The 17,212-nt window shown below is 39.1% G+C and overlaps 2 protein-coding genes across 4 annotated transcripts in view; one reads left to right on the top strand and one right to left on the bottom strand.

Annotated features, from left to right (window-relative positions):
- The window catches only part of LOC104985553 (chromosome unknown open reading frame, human C4orf47), a 14,854-nt gene extending 6,355 nt beyond the window's left edge, over positions 1 to 8,499 (bottom strand). For both annotated transcript variants that reach the window (XM_010835780.1, XM_010835779.1), the window contains exons 1-6: positions 8,148 to 8,499; positions 5,548 to 5,733; positions 4,233 to 4,452; positions 2,722 to 2,859; positions 2,552 to 2,627; positions 780 to 959 (exon numbers count right to left, since the gene is read on the bottom strand). In XM_010835780.1, the coding sequence (XP_010834082.1) occupies positions 780 to 959; positions 2,552 to 2,627; positions 2,722 to 2,859; positions 4,233 to 4,452; positions 5,548 to 5,647 (714 nt within the window). In that variant the 5' untranslated portion in view covers positions 5,648 to 5,733; positions 8,148 to 8,499. The remainder of the gene's footprint in view (positions 1 to 779; positions 960 to 2,551; positions 2,628 to 2,721; positions 2,860 to 4,232; positions 4,453 to 5,547; positions 5,734 to 8,147) is intronic.
- Positions 8,500 to 8,590: 91 nt separating this feature from the next.
- The window catches only part of UFSP2 (UFM1-specific peptidase 2), a 19,461-nt gene continuing 10,839 nt past the window's right edge, over positions 8,591 to 17,212 (top strand). Inside the window, exons 1-4 of one of the 2 annotated variants that reach the window (XM_010835774.1) lie at positions 8,591 to 8,677; positions 11,596 to 11,674; positions 14,568 to 14,751; positions 14,833 to 14,899. In XM_010835774.1, coding sequence (XP_010834076.1) covers positions 8,675 to 8,677; positions 11,596 to 11,674; positions 14,568 to 14,751; positions 14,833 to 14,899 — 333 coding nt within the window. In that variant the 5' untranslated portion in view covers positions 8,591 to 8,674. The remainder of the gene's footprint in view (positions 8,678 to 11,595; positions 11,675 to 14,567; positions 14,752 to 14,832; positions 14,900 to 17,212) is intronic. The other variant, XM_010835775.1, reaches the window with a different exon arrangement.

Here is a 17,212-nt window from a genome sequence, read left to right as displayed (position 1 = left end):
CTCCAAAATCACTGCAGATGGTGACTGCAGCCATGAAATTAAAAGACGCTTACTCCTTGGAAGGAAAGTTATGACCAACCTAGATAGCATATTCAAAAGCAGAGACATTACTTTGCCAACAAAGGTCCGTCTAGTCAAGGCTATGGTTTTTCCTGTGGTCATGTATGGATGTGAGAGTTGGACTGTGAAGAAGGCTGAGCGCCGAAGAATTGATGCTTTTGAACTGTAGTGTTGGAGAAGATTCTTAAGAGTCCCTTGGACTGCAAGGAGATCCAACCAGTCCATTCTGCGGAGATCAGCCCTGGGATTTCTTTGGAAGGAATGATGCTAAAGCTGAAACCCCAGTACTTTGGCCACCTCATGTGAAGAGTTGACTCATTGGAAAAGACTCTGATGCTGGGAGGGATTGGGGGCAGGAGGAGAAAGGGGTGACAGAGGATGAGACGGCTGGATGGCATCACTGACTCGATGGACTTGAGTCTGAGTGAACTCTGGGAATTGGTGATGGACAGGGAGGCCTGGCGTGCTGCGATTCATGGGGTCGCAAAGAGTTGGACACAACTGAGAGACTGAACTGAACTGAAGTGAATAATTATTTCATAAGGGCATCATTATTCCTTATGGTATCCACACTCTATGACTTATCATAATTTCATCAAAACGGGTTCCATGATTCATGGCATGAATATAAACAAATGGGAAATGAAATAATATGACAGCAAGAGGCAACATTTCTATATGATGCTTAATATTTTTTCATTCTAAAAACTTTAACTTGCCTTTTTGCCAGGAGAAGAGGGCTTAAAAGGGTTTCCAACTGTTTCTTTCTTCTCTACTTTTTTAATTGGTGGTAAAGGTTTCTCAGACATGTAAGGATTGGTATCAAAATATTCCCTTGGGTAAAGATTTAATTTGAAAGCTGTCCCTTTAAGTAAACGACGATGTTCTTCATTCTCTTTCTGTAAATTAAGGAGTTTGAAATTATATTAGATAGCAAAAATCACTAAACACTGCAAGTAACATAAAGTTAATTTAACTTTAAATTTTAATATAAGCATGTAGATTGTTTAAGTATATACTGCTGGGTTCACTTTTTTAAAACATTCCTTTGCTATGTTCTATTTTTATGATACAAAAGATATGCTTAGGAAGAAGCACAGCTATGATTGTTCATCTTGAATATAAACTTATTTGATGTATATAGATATATCACTTGAGCAAATCTTTATTAACTTTCTATAATATGATATAATGCATTAAAAATAAAAGTCAGTTTCTAGTTCAAGCCCTAACTCCTTCCTGCTTTCTAGCCTTTCCCAGGGACACTGGGAAAGTTACTGACCCTTTCAGTGTCACATTTTCTTCAATTATAAATGACGATCGTAACATTCCCCCGACCCTTAATGCTGCGACAAAGATTAAATGTGATTATGTATTCAAAGTACCTGGCACACGGTAGGCCTTCAAAAAAAAGTCAGCTTTTCTCCTAAGAATAAGGAATACTTACTTTTTAAATTACAACACTTTTATGTTACAATATTATTTTAGGAAATTCAGGGACATAAAATTTCTGACTTATGAATAGTAAGTTCTAAATGTGGAATGAAAGAGTTTTATTCTAAAGAGAGAAAAGTATCTTATATCCATAAACTTAGGATGAAAGATTAATTACTAAGCTATTGATAAAACTGCCTTGTCGTATTTATATCTTAGGTATCATTCCTATAGAATATATTATTCTATTCTATGTAAAAAGTAGTTTACATAGAATCTTATATAAAGTGAAGAGTCCATACTAGAAACAAGAGATGACTATTTTCAAATGACCAAGGTTTATCAATTTAACAGAAAACTTTTCCTGGGTTTGCAAAACTGGCCACTATCCTTCTATCTCGTGTGTGCACGCATGCTAAGTCACTTCAGTCGTGTCTGACTCTGTGCGACCCTATGGATTATAGCCCGCTAGGCTCCTCTATCCATGGGGATTCTTCAGGCAAGAATACTGGAGTGAGTTGCCATGCCCTCCTCCATCTATCTCACTGCCATTTAAAGTCACCATAGCCAAAATTATTGAAGACTGCATGCTGAAAAAAAAATGAAAATTTAAAAGCTTATATTCTTCTCTAGTCTCCACTTCCTCCCTTCTCCCCAACACTCTTCCATTCTGTTCACTCACCATAATGGCCTGATCAGCCCAAAAGGACTACCACTACTTTCTTAGGCGCAAAATATTACGGTGTGTTGGGAATACAGCTAAGGATTAGGATACAATGCTTAGAATCAAAATAGAGCAGAGTTGATCGGGCCACACTGACAGAAGTCTCACAGCTAGTTTAGAGAGATGGAAGATAAACTATGGCAGGAATTAAAGCTCAGCCAGGGAATCTAAAATCAAAATGGTAAAATTATTACAATTCCTAAACATCAATCTGCCATTGCCCACATAACACAAATAGATAAAACAAAATAAACCCTAATTGGATCACAAGTGAATTCTCTAAGTCAACTAAATAAGAGAAAAATTGAAGTAAGTTACAGGAGATTCCTTTACCTTGTTATTTAGTTTTGCTGCATCATAGAGATCAGAAGAGTGTGAAAACTGCTTACCTATGGTAATATTTGCATAGCTAAGGAAGGAAAATAATGATGATGACTTCAGGGTTCAGAAATTAAATTTTTTAAATTCAAAACAAATGATATGAAAGTATTGGAATATCTTACCCATATCCAGTTCCTTTCTTTCCTGGGTTTGTGTATAAATTCTTTCCAGGTGGCTCATATTTTTCTTTGGGTTTAGACTGAGCACTGAAAAACGGGACTGGTCCCCCTATGGTTCCATAGTAACTTCCTAATCCACAGCTTAAATACAGTGTAACGAGAACAAAAAGAAGCAAGTTCAAATAGTGAATTTTGTGTTATATGTATTTCACCAAAATTTATAAAATATTATTGAAAGAAGAGCAAAATATACGCAGTAGATTTGACTTGCCTAACTTTGGTAAGAAAAAAAAAACTCTTTTGTTATTTTTTTAATCTACTTTTCCCTATTATTCAAAGTCAAAAATTCCATTTTAAATGTTCTACATAAACAAAGCTTTAGTAATCTCTAGGAGGTTAGAAGAGTTTACATTAGTTCAATTAACCACAAGAATAAATAGACCCTTTGTGTGTTCTTCCGCTGTGTTTTTTCTAAAGTTATTTTTTATGTAAGCATAGTTTATTGACAATATTATATTAGTTCCAGGGGATGGGAAAGTTGAACACAAAAAAAGTTGTTTAAAGGATAAAATACATATGTTACATGAAAAAGAAATAAAGTAGTAGCCCCAAAAATACACATTGGAATTTACATCTACGAAGAAAAGAAAGAAACCCAAAAAAAGTAGTAATAATAATAATAAATAGTTCACACTTCTCCAAAGTGTACAAAGGTAGGAAAAGATAAACTATAATAACAGAAAAGAAGACATTCTCTACTTTTAATAAAGACAATTTAACTTGGAAGACTGAAGCTTTACTAATCTCAAAATCACAAATAAGCACAAAATTATTTTTCAACTAATCCTCATCTGTCATAAACTCTAGATTGAGAGTCAATGTTACTGAGTGTGAATTAACATCATATTATAAAACTCAGCTATAGTATATCATATAGATTATATGATTTTATCAGTTTAAGGATTTAAAGGTTAAAGAAAAAGAAACTTATCCTGACAATTTTTACAACTAAAATACCGTTAAGCCCCTACATGTAACTTCATCATGATTTTTAAACAATGTACCTTTGATAAATTATCCTTTTTACCCAAAAAAGATTTCTCCTAATTTCACATTTTTTATTTATACTTTTTTAAAGTTTTAAAAAGCAGAAAAAATAGTCAAGGCCACAAACTTGATGACCCAAGGCAATTTTTTTTCTAGTCTGACTATTGCAAAATTTTCAACTAAAACTTATTTTCATTATTTAGTTGGTTTTATTAGTATAAACTGATAGAAAATAGTGACATAGATGACTAAAAATTTAATGTGACAATGAGAATCTACTTAATCAATTACCCCGCAACTTAAATCACCCAATATAATTGTCTCCATCTAACACAAACTTAACCTAAAAGTCACACTTTAAAAAATGAGTCATACATAAGTAAGTCCTACAGAAAAATCAATAATTTAGGCTGGAGGAGAGAGAGTGATGCAGGAGATAGATTTAAGATTTTCTCCCCAATACTTACGGCTTTTTCTCTCCATTACTAGGGAGGAACGCTTTGCTTAGATTTTTCTTGGCTTCTTCCATCATGTACCGTCTCCTCACTTGATTCGGATTGACATAGCTTTCACCTTCAAAAATCCTTACAAAATGGGGGTCAAAATAACCTGCCTGGAGATTGGACATTTCTTTGGATCCCCCGGGTAGAATCTGTCTATTTTTGCTTGCAGATTCATTAAAAGGTCCTTTAAAGATAAAATAGGAATATGACAATTTTGAGCTCACCATTAATAAAAGGACATGAAAAATAATAGAAAACTTTCCTGATCCTTGCCACTAGAACACCAGGGAAACAGAGAAAAGTTTCAAAATGTGACTCGAGCCATTGAGTTTTGAGCTCTTAAATGCTGTTTCAAAATGGTCACTGAAAGATCCATATCAAAGGCTTCACTGACAGTAAGAACTAAGGCATTTCCATTAAAACATTTTAATAATTAGATTGAGATTCTCTTAAACTCTGAATCTGAGAGCTGAAAGAGGCCTTACAGGTTACTGAACCCAATGCTTTCCCATAGGAAACTGTTTTGCATCTTGCCTTTTTAACAATTTATCTTAGAGATGTTCCATATCAGCATATTCTTTTTTATTGTTTTATTTATGACTCTTCTAAAAATCTCTCAGGTATTTATTTGGCACTTCATTTTCAAGAAAGTGATCATGGATGGCCATTTTAGATGTAAATGTAAATGCTATTTGTATAGTAGTGTCCCAACTGAGGGAAAAAAAAAAGCCAATGGTTCAGTCCCTTCATGGTTGTGATTCCCTTTTTGGGCTTTCCAGGTAGGGTGCCAGTGCTAAAGAACCTGCCTGCCAATGCAGGAGCGACAGGAGATTGGGGCGATTCCTGGGTCCAGAAGACTCCCTGGAGAAGGAAATGGCAACTCACTCTAGTATTCTTGTCTGAGAAATCCCACAGACAGAGGAGCCTGGAGGGCTACAGTCCATGGGCTTGCAAAAGAGTCGAACACAACTTAGCGATTAGACAACAACAAACAAACAAACAAAAATTCTGGAAGAAAACTGCCAGGCACCTTGAAAATAAATACAAATACCTATGAGGAGAATATATGAAAGTAGGATAGTCCAAGAAAACGAGCTTCCTGATCTTACAAAAAAAAAGATCTCTTACCGCTACTAAAATTTCACAGGTGTTTTCAACTTTATACCTAAAGCTTTAAAATACAGACCATTTAAAAAGATCATTTAACAAACATTAAAATCAAAATTTTATAGAGGGAACATCCACTCTTAGGCTGTAAAGAAAACCAAATTATACTTACGATTAAACTGCGACACATATTTATCCCCCACAGTGATATATTCCATCTCACTGAAGAGGCCAATCCTCTCCATATCCGTCTTCCCTCCTTCCGCAGGCATGGCTGCTCCCTGTTGGCTGGGTGCTCTATGCTGGTGACTTCAGCGGGTTTCTTAGTGCTACTTCTACAGCAAAATTCTACTCTACACTGAAAAATACAGGAGAAAATTTAGGGAAAAGGTGATTCTAACTTTCAGTCCAAAATAGTTTCAGTCCAAACTATGAGTGTTAACATGCACATAGTTACATCATAAAACAACAGTCCCAAGCTATACATGGGGAAAGAATCTACTTTGTGGGGCCGAGGGGGAATAACAGAGACTCAAAATTATCACCACGAACCTTCCCCTTGAGTCTCCAGCTGAAATATCCACAAATTACAAAGAAATGTTTATCGGTGGCACTGCCATTCATCCGTCACAAACAGTAATATTATGACGGTACAGTGTGGTATAAACACTGTATAAACAACATCCTTCTTTTGAGAAGTTCAAAGCTGACTGAAAGATCTTAATTATATAAGGCAGTCGTTTTTAGTTTAAACCCTTCTATCTAAACATACTACATTGTCCCTTGTATTAAAAATTATAACTTACTTTTACAGAATGTACAACACACCTAGGCATTACCCTATAGTTCTTGAATTTTTTCAAGTTTAAATGTATATAACAAATGTGCCACTTGGCAAAATCAGTTCACAACGGGGATAGGAAGAGAGGACAATTGACTAAGCAAGATAAACACGAAGAACAGCAAAACAAAAGCTACAAGGAATTCAGAGTATTTGTTATAGAGCAGACTGCAACTATGAGTTCTTGAAATATCACTCTAAATATGCAACTACGTTTTCAGATGTTTCCTTTAATTAGATATGTTCTAAAAAGTTGGACCAATGAGCTAAGAATACTTGCCTCCATTTCACGGTAATATTTTTGAAGCCAACTATATCTAGACACTGGACACATAGGTTGATGATTAAAACAAACATTGGTTTACACTTCCCAGTTTATAATCCAAGGTAAGAAACTTCTGCCTTGAATTTAGAGCAAGCTGTTTCAATGACAGGATTGCCTATTTGAATCTGTGGCTCATCCTCTCCTCCTCCTTGCCATCCTGCCTCTGATCACCTATGCTTTAAAACTAAAAGTCAGTCAGTTGGAGGGCACTAATTCAATTTGTTTCATGTTTCAAGGCTCCATCTCCACTGCAACCTTAAAGTCTTCCTGTGCTGCTACAGGGGCTCAAATCCTTTAAATGGCTCATAAGGCCACTATCACCCTCACCTGTCACCATGGGAACCCCTCTCCCTGGAACCTAAGCTCCAACTGTCTTTCAGTTCTCAAGTCGGCCTCTCTCCAACCACAGGACACTAGCACATGCTGTTTCACTTTCGGCAGGTACTTCACTGTGCCTACCCCTTTCCTTCCTCAATAAATACTGATCCTTCTGATTGTTTAGCTCATTCTTCACTTCCTTAATTCACTTCATCATAGCGCCATGTACTTCCCTCTCCAAGCCCTGATCATGGATGCTTATTTTATATTGGGTTATTTTACATTCACCTTGTAGGGATCTTAAATTAACTGCTGTTTTCCCTCACTTGGTTTTTCTAGTGGTCATGTATGGATGTGAGAGTTGGACTATAAAGAAAGCTGAGCACCGAAGAATTGATGCTTTTAAACTGTGGTGTTGGAGAAGACTCTTGAAGTCCTTTGGACTGCAAGGAAATCCAACTAGCCCATCCTAAAGGAGATCAGTCCTGGGTGTTCATTGGAAGGACTGATGTTGAAGCTGAAACTCCAATACTTTGGCCACCACATGTGAAGAGCTGACTCATTGGAAAAGACCCTGATGCTGGGAAAGATTGAGGGCAGGAGAAGGGGACAACAGAGGATGAGACGGTTGGCTGGCATCATTGACTCGATGGACATGGGTTTGGGTGGACTCTGGGAGTTGGTGATGGATAGGGAGGCCCGGCGTGCTGCAGTTCATGGGGTCGCAAAGAGTTGGACATGATTGAGCGACTGAACTGAACTGAATTGTAAGGATCTTGAATTAACTGCTGTTTTCCCTCACTAAATTGTGGGCTCTAGGAAGATAGGAACCACCCAACGAAGTGTGACACAGAGGATAGAAAGGAAAGGGAACAAAAGGGGAGTTTTTGCCTTGAATTTTTCCACTACAGGGAGGCCTGGCGTACTGTGATTCGTGGGGTCACAAAGAGTCGGACACGACTGAGTGACTGAACTGAACTAACTCTTCTTGAACAGCATTGGCAAAATCACTCATTCACTTATTTAACGTTTTGCAAAACCCTCCTGAGTAGGGCTTGCTGGTAGAAGTTATAAAACTGAGATTTTAAAAGGTATAGATACTGCTGTTAGGGAGCTTATCTTGTCTTAGACAAGGCAAGTATAACACAGTGGAACACGGCAAGTACCCTTCCAAAGTTATAGATAAAGTGCCCTAGGGGATGAAGGAGGGACAGAAAACTTCTGGGGAAAATGATGTCCCATTAGGGAAACAGAGGTTCAGAGTACCTAGGTATCTAAAAGACAGTACCTGATGGCTGCGAGTACCAAGTCGCCTCGGAGAAGGGTACAAAGATCAGAGATCAGATTGTCCCAGCTCCAGTCCAAGCCAAGCTGCAGGAGCGACCAGCGCCACGAAGCAACCCCCGCGCGAGCTGTTCCCGCGCTGGACCTAGCCACGCAGCCGGTCCGCACGCTTGCCTAGCCGCGGAGACCTTCTGTGGCGCGTTGCCCCGGCTACGGGAGAATCCATTCCGAGAATGAATGTTGCGGGAGGCTCGGTGGAGGGTTCGCATACGGATCGAGGAAGACACAAACAGAAAGACGTCAAGAAGATGCGGAGGACCTGCATCCATCATTCGTTAGGACTTTCGCTCCCCGCCCCGTTATCCCCCCGCGAGATCTGGCGTGGTGGTACGCCCCGTGACGCACGCCGCAGGGCATGTTGGGAACGGTAGTCGGCCCTCCCAAATCCCGCCCTCCGGCGGAACCACTTCCGAGCCAGCCTCCTGAGCGGTGGGCGAGCTTCTGCGTTGCTGTCGGCGCCGCATAGCTGATATGGTGAGTATTCCTCCCCAGCTCGCCACCGACTCCTGCGTGGTCACCTCCGAGCTCACTAGCTGCCTGCAAGTGGGGCTCTGCGGCCCTTGAAAGAACTGGATCTGCCGGGGACCGGTGGTCCGGGCCTTGGTCTGGGCCTTCTCGTCCTCGGCCTGGCCCCTCCGGGTAGAGCCGGAGGGAAGCCGCCCCCGGACGACCTTCGACTCCCCGGCTCCACCGTTCTCCCTGCACCTTCCCTTGTGCGTGCATTTTGAGAACGAGGGAATCATAAGAGGTTTTTAAAAGTTTCGAAGAAAGAGTGGACCTGGAAAAGAGAAGAGTAACTTTCCACATACCTCTTGTTCTCTCGGCAGTGTGGTGGTAACACTTCCCTGGTTTCCCCCTGACTGCTCAGGCAGGTTCTGCTGCAGTCCGGTATCCCTAGATGTGTGTTCAGTACTTTTCTTTACACCCTGTGCTTTCTCCAGAATTTGTATCTCCAGCTTAGAGATGTATTCTGAGCTCCAGAGCCGCACATCTACTAACTGTACCTCCACTTGGTTGGCCCATATATATTTTAAACTCAGCAAGTTCAAAACTGACTTAACCATCCCCACCTCACCCTGCTTTTCCTCCAGTGACCCCATCTCAGGTCATTGCGCCACCACCCACCGCACCGTTGTTCATGCCAAACACCTGGAAATCATCCTTGACATCGCCCTCTTTGCAGCTCCTGAACATCTATGGAATGTCCCAAATACTATGGAATCTACAGGGGCCTCCCTGATAGCTCATTTGGTAAAGACTCCACCTGCAATGCAGGAGACCCCGGTTCCATCCCTGGGTTGGGAAGATCACTTGGCGAAGGGATAGGCTACCCACTCCAGTATTCTTGGGCTTCCCTTGTGGCTCAGCTGGTAAAGAATCCGCATGCAATGCGGGAGACCTAGATTTGATCCCTGGCTTGGGAAGATCCCCTGGAGAAGGGAACGGCTACCCACTCCAGTATTCTGGCCTGGAGAATTCCATGGACTCTATAGTCCATGGGGTCGCAAGGAGTTGGACAGGACTGACCTCTAAATGGTTGTCAGTCATCACAGTCTCTAACTATTCTTGTCCTTGGCACCATGAGATCTAACCATCTGCTATGGTGTCTTAAGTGGTCTTGTAAGCAGGCCTTCACCAGTCAGAGCCCCTCCGTGGGAAAGGTTCAGCCACTTTCACCTCTCTCTTTCCTTTGGAATTTTGGAATACTATTTGGAATATTTCCGTTGGAAATACTCTTATCTATTTACTGCTCAGATCTCAGTTTAAATGTTATTTCTTCAGAGAGAGTCTCAATTCAGAAGTGTAAGGAGATTCTAGTGTATTCACATAAAATCTCTTATGGAACCTTCAGAACAACCCTGTGATATTTTTCCAGTATTACAGAAAAGACACACTCGAGTGAGTTACAAGGTCATACAGAAAGTAACAGTGAAATGTTGCTCGTACTTTAATCTTCAGTATCTTTCAGTGCCATTAAATATTTTTTATTCAAATAGGTACATAGCATTTAATCAACTTCTTATACTTAACAGATTCTTATTGATAGCATTTTAGGTGGGATTTTTTTGTTTGTTTGTTTTTTGCTGTGATGAACAACAGTAAGATAAGTGGACAGCATTCAAGCTAACTTTGTCCTGAACTTTCCGGATTATTTCTTTAGGATAAATTCCAAGAAGTATAACTGGGGCACAGGGCATGGCCTTTCAATAGGTTATACTTGGTGGAAAATAAAAGCAGTCACCCTTGGAACAATATGACAGGGATTATAAATGAGAAAAATAGTAATGGTACCTATTTTGAGTATCAGAGTTAGTATATGTCCAGTCATTTAGCATAGTGCCTTCTACTTTTTAAGAGCTCAGTAAATGTAGTACTTACTGATTTAGTTAAAAATAGGACTCTTAGTGTGTAGTATAGTTCTTCATCTTGTTCGGGGCATATTTTAAGAATCTGATGAAATCTTTGAAACCTTTTCCCAGAGGTTGCCTTCCTCTTTCCCACCCTTCTCCCCAAGCAAAATGACATATCTTTTGTCATATGTCATCAACTACATGAAACTCAGCATATGGACCCAAATTAAGAACTGCTAATAATTTCATTTTACAAGTGCTTTTTTTTTTCCCCTTTATAAGTTGCAGGCATTTTCCTACAGCATTTAATATTCACATAAAGCATGATTTTTCATTGCTGTATAATGTTTGTAATTATTTAATTGGTTTCCTCTTGTTGACAAGCTGATATTCGTATACACTAATCTTTGTGTGTTTTGCAGATTTCCTTAGATTAAATATCTATATGCAGAATTACTAGACCAAGAATACGAATGTAAGGCTTTTGATTCTGTTGCCATATCACCCTATGATGAATTCTAAGAGTTTATACTCCCACCATCAGTGATATATTAGTTTCCTCTCATTGTCTTGCCCACCAGTTGTTATCATAATAGGTTTAGTGTTCCTGTCCCATTCTTAAACCATTTCTTGACTGTTGATCTTTTCATGGCATTGTTAAACCCTATGATTGTGAAGACTATAATTTAGAAATACTGTCCCAGAGCAGTGTGGTCCTCAACCTTTTTCCTTTAGAATCATTGACATAGAAGAGTTTTTAAATATCCTCCCCAGACCAATTTATCAGAATCTCTGGGAGTGTAGCCTAGGAATGGGTACTTTAAAATCCTCAGGTGATTTCAGTGTGGAACAAAGGCTTAGAACCTCTAATACAGAATTTATGGTGTTGTGTTTTTCTCCATAAAGCAAGGAATTAATTCATAAAATAATTTGAAAAGTCACAGTTAATTTATGCCTTAATCTAAATTCAGTTAGATTCTAATTTATATAAGGATGAGTTTCTTTTGTTTTACAATGAAATTTTGCTTTTATTTGTCTTAGGTTATTTCAGAGGCTATGGATATACTCTTCAGAATAAGAGGTGGCCTTGATCTAGCTTTTCAGCTAGCTACTCCTAATGGTAGGTCTTCCAAGATACTCCTTTTTTACTATAAAAGCGGCAATGAAATATGGTGAGATTCTCCCCATTTTGAAAATGAAACTGAGTGAGAGGGTGAATAAACTGTCTAAAGTCAAATAGAAGTGATATGAATTGGATTTAAACTTAGACACTGCGTTCCCCACCACTGCTAGCCCACGGGGCTCCTCTGCACATTAAGGTGTCCCCTTAAGAAACTTTACTGCCCTCTCCAAGAAAATTGCGACAATAAATATAAATATCCACCCTGAGCATAATGTAAATGAGCAGCTAGACTTAGACTTCGCAGGCTTAAATAGTACATCACCGTAAGACTCCAGAACCCATTCTCTTGAGGTCGTGTGATTTAGGAATGGCAGGCAGGTTCTCTGGGAGAAAAATCAGTGTTGGTATAAACCAAACTCTAGGATGTCTTCCTGTTTCTGACTGCTGCCACAAACCAAGCTAAAGGATATCAGAGGAGGATGACAAGGAGCTGTGTTTGAGATGTGTTTCATTTGAAATGCCATAGTACATCAAGTGTGAATTCCCAGCTGGCAGTTGGTAATTTGAGTCTGAAACTTGGGGAAGAGTGGTCAGAATTGGAGACAGAGAACTTAATGTATCCCAAGGATGATAGTTAATGCCTTGTATTAGATGAAATCACTCAAGAAAAGTATGATCAAGGGTGTCAGGAGCCACAGAGAAGTTCAGAAAGGTGAGGAATAAACAGTGTCAGAGTTCCTCCAAGATCACCAGCTGATGACTATTTACTGGCCCCTTGGAAAGAGGAAGAGAGAGAATGCAAGATGGTCTTTCTGACCCATGCCTTCATATTAAAAAATTGTTCTCTGTGTTGGTCCACATTCTGACCCCCACTCCCCAGCCAAATAAAGTAAGTCTCAAGGACAGAGACTTGGGCATCAGTAAGTTTTTTAGTTGATTCTCTAATGTGCAATCAAGATGAGAATCATTTTGCAAGAACTAAATCAAACTCATTTTTAGGCCTGTCGTATCAGTAAAGTATTGTTCCTTGGGCTTCCCTGGTGGCTCAGTGGTGAAGAATCCATCCGCCAATGCAGGAGACATGGGTTGGATCCCTGGGTTGGGAAGATCCTCTAGAGAAAGAAATGGCAGCTCACTCCGGTATTCTTGCCTGGAAGATCCCATGGACACAGGAGCCTGGCGAGGCTGTAGTCCATGGTGTCACAAAGAGCCGGACATGACTTAACTACTGAGCTCCCATACAGGGTGTCACTTTTGTGGATAAAGCCTTACATTTTACAACTTGCTACAAATTGAAGTTATCCTTTGCTATGAACTTAACTGCAAAGTGTAACTGATCTGTCAGTCAACAGACATAATGATGTAATTTCAAATGTAAATAGGGACTGCAGATACTTTTTACCCAAATAATTGATGTATTTGAGCTTGTTTTCTGACTTAATAGTATTCCTCCTCCTGTACCCAACTCTTTGAAACACTCCTTGAAGGGAATCATTAATGAGGAAATACTGAGAACGGAGGTGTTTAACTTTAAAGACATCACAATTATTTAGATATTTCATGGTCTTCAGGGATGGGCAGAAGGTAATCCAGGAATTATGTTTGTCTTTTGTAGTGAAACTATAAATCTTTAAATTTGGATTTCTGAAACATATCAGGATGCCTTTATATCTGACTTGTTATAAGTAATCTTTCTCTCCCACAACCTCAAGGTATTTATTTATCAAGGTATCGATGTGATAGTTAAATATTTTAACCACAGAGTTAAACAGGTTTAGGATTTAGGAGTATAAAACTGGGACAAATATTTAAATATTGTCTTTTTCAGATGTATCTTTTTATATAGCTTTGACTTTGGAACCATGAAAATGTTTTTTATATTCAAAAAATTCTGTTAAGTAAAAAGGAAATCATTGAAGTCAGACAAATACCAGGTTTGATGACATACCACATAGAGGAAAATGAACATGACTTAAGAACACAATACTTTGTACAGTCTTAGTGGGATATAGTTTGAGGAAGAGAACTACTAAGAAATTCAAATCTCACTCCAGAGTTTTATTTCTGTAAATAATATGGTATTTTGAGAGTAACTGGAATCCTCATCCATTGCTGATGGGAGTGTAAAATGATGCGGTTCCTCTAGAAAGCAGTTGGACAGGTCCACAAAAAGAGAGTCACCATATGATCCAGCAGTTCCTTCTGGGTTATTACCTAAAAGAATTAAAGACATATCCACACAATAACTTCTGCACACGTATTTGTAAAACCATTATTCATGATAGCTAAAAGATAGGAACAACCCAAATATGTATCAGTTTACAAATGAATAAACAGAGTATGTTCTGTTCATATAATGGAATATTATTCAGCCATAAAAAAGAGTGAAGTGCTAATTCATGCTAGGGATGGATTCACAGTTGGTTGATTCTTGAAGATATTAGGCTGAGTGAAAGAAGCCAGACACAAAAGGCCACAGAATGTGTGATTTTATTTATATGAAGTGTCCAGAGTAAGCCAGTCTACAGAGACCAAAAGTAGATTAGTGATTGCCATAAGTAAGTGCGGGGGGATGGGGAATGACTCCTGGGAAGTCCAGGGTTTATTTGGGGGTGACGGAATGTTCTGGGATTAGATAGTGGTGATTGCAAACCTTGTGGTATACTAAAAGCAACTGAATTGTACACATTAAAAGAATGGATTTTCTGGTCTATGAATTTTATCTCCATTTTTTTTAAAGACAAAACAAACTTTTTGTACATTATTGAATCTGAGGAATGGATATTTGGGGGTCACTTTTACTGTGCTCTACTTTGGTGTGCTTGGATGCCTTCATGTTGAAAAGTTTGCAGTTTTTTATATAACTTCTATTTGTGTTCTTTTAATTTAGAAATTTTTATCAAGAACGCACTAAAGCATGTACTGAGTGACCTGTCAACAAAGCTTTCTTCAAATGCCCTTGTGTTCAGAATTTGCCACAGTTCAGTGTACGTATGGCCTAACAGCGACATGAACACCACCCCAGGAGAGCTGACCGACAATTCTGCCTGTACGGACATAATGCGCTTTATTCAGTGAGTATGCTTGGAGATTGCTAGAAATGTTTTTACAATATCATTTCATATTATAAACATCTCCATGTGTTAAAATTTTAGATTTGAACAGGAAGAAGATACAAAACGAAAATTCACAAAGAAGAAAGATAAAAAGTTATCAGACATGGTAAGCAAATCACCTGTCTTCTTAGTGATAAAAATTTTCAGTCCTTGAATTTGGCCTTGAGTGAGATCTTAGAAAGTTCTTATTTTTTTTTTTTTTTTCAGATCAGATGATTCAAGTCCAGAAAGATTAAGTGACATGCCCAAGGTTATACCTCTGTTTTATATATCTAAACTGTTGTCCTTGAGTATGTTTACAGATTACTTAAAAAGGGATCATTCTGAAACATGACAGTGACGCATTATGCTATATGAAATAGTCAATGATAAGTGATTTACTTTTCTTCACAGTTTTGGTTCTGTTGATTTTTGAACCAGTACTGTTGAGTATCTGCCACATGCCACAAACTTTGCCAAGTGTTAGAGATAAAAAACGGAGCAGCTACTTCAAGGCAGGAAGTTGTACAAAGTTAATATTTAATATGACTGTAGCATTTTTCCAGACTAGTGAGAATAATAGAGTGGACATGAGGTTGCAGATGTGGACAGAGACCACTCAGGGGAGTCTGAACAAAACCAGTAGCTATAGTAATAAAGAGAAGGGAATGGATACAAGAAATATTTAGGGAATGAAAAGGATTATACTTGGAGACTAATTGGATGTGGGATGACCAGCTTCTTGCTTGGGTAAAGATGGGAGATGGGGAAGACATGAGGTCAGTGCTGGTCATACTATGTTTGAGACACCAGTGAGGTGTCAACCTGAGCTGTGAGATTTTTAAATGTGGAGTGTACAAAAAAACTATGGGCTTTGGATAAGGATTTGAGAGTTACCGGTCATTGGAGGTTGACATCTTGAGGGTTACAGGTCAGGTATTCTGTAGAATGTTTCTCAGATTGGGTTTGAGTTTGTTCTCAGCCGCCTTATGGTGGGTTCAGGTGGTCACTGTTGATGGGAATCCCAAAGAAGCAACGTGTGTCCCCAGCACGTCGTGTGAAAGAGGCATATGCTTAGTTGGTTCTCGTATCAATGACGTTAACGTTGATCACTTAATGTGGTAACTGCCACTTTTCTCTACTGTGAGGGTCCTATTTTTTGCCCTAATAATTAGAAGGTATCTTGCGGGAAGATGCTTTGAGTTTATGTATATATCCTATTCCTCATCAAGTTTTTACCCAACACTTCTAACATCAATTGATAATTGTTGTCAGAATCTAGCATTAATCTGATGGTTGCGAAGTGGTGATTTTTTTCTAAGTCTCTTGTTTCCTTTTACATCTACAAGATGCCTTTGTACTGAAAGGAAGAGCTTTCCCTTTTTGCTGTGTATTAACTGCGTGGAAGCATGGATTCCTGTTTTATGCAATGAGTTGTCTGTTAGCTGTCATCAGTTATTTTGATGCTCATATTTTCTGCTTTGGCCAAGAGAAACTTCATGCTGGCTCCAGTGTCCTCTTGCTACTGTACTTTTGAATACTTCATACTTTCTTCCAAGGATGTTCCAGGTTCATGTACTTTTGCTATTTCATCTCAGGAATCAGCCATTTCCCCAAGGAAGGCAGACATGTATGCACACATACTATACATATATAATGCACACATCAATATTTACCCGTGTAAATCATATACCCCCAGTAATACTTCAGCCTCACACAATTCCTAACCTTCTCCTGGTGAGAAACCTGGCTTCCAGTACTCTTAATATTTTGCTAAATTTGTTTAATACACAGAAAGCATTTTCAGAATTGTTTTTCCATACCACTATCAAAATCAAACCTTCTAATAGAGTTCATTATTAGTATGTCTTTAGAGCAGAGGTATATAGTCATAACATATGTTTAAAAGTTGTCTTGATTTGTTGTATTGTATCTTGTTTATTCTTTTTTTTTTTTGAAAATTTTAAATCTATACAAATATAGTACAATGAACCATCAGATCAGATCAGTCGCTCAGTCATGTCCAACTCTTTGCAACCCCATGAATTGCAGCATGCCAGGCCTCCCTGTCCATCACCAACTCCCAGATTTCACCGAGACTCATGTCCATCGAGTCAGTGATGCCATCCAGCCATCTCATCCTCTGTCGTCCCCTTCTCCTCCTACCCCCAATCCCTCCCAGCATCAGAGTCTTTTCCAATGAGTCAACTCTTCACATGAGGTGGCCACAGTACTGGAGTTTCAGCTTCAGCATCATTCCTTCCAAAGAAATCCCAGGGCTGATCTCCTTCAGAATGGACTGGTTGGATCTCCTTGCAGTCCAAGGGACCCTCAAGAGTCTTCTCCAACACCACGGTTCAAAAGCATCAATTCTTCGGCGCTCAGCCTTCTTCACAGTCCAGCTCTCACATCCATACATGCTGCAGGAAAAACCATAGCC

Source organism: Bison bison, unplaced genomic scaffold (genome assembly GCF_000754665.1).
Source record: "Bison bison bison isolate TAMUID 2011002044 unplaced genomic scaffold, Bison_UMD1.0 scf7180017864050, whole genome shotgun sequence".
NCBI lineage: Eukaryota > Metazoa > Chordata > Mammalia > Artiodactyla > Bovidae > Bison > Bison bison.
Note: the sequence above shows the minus strand (reverse complement) of the source record. Positions and strands in the feature narration are given on the sequence as shown.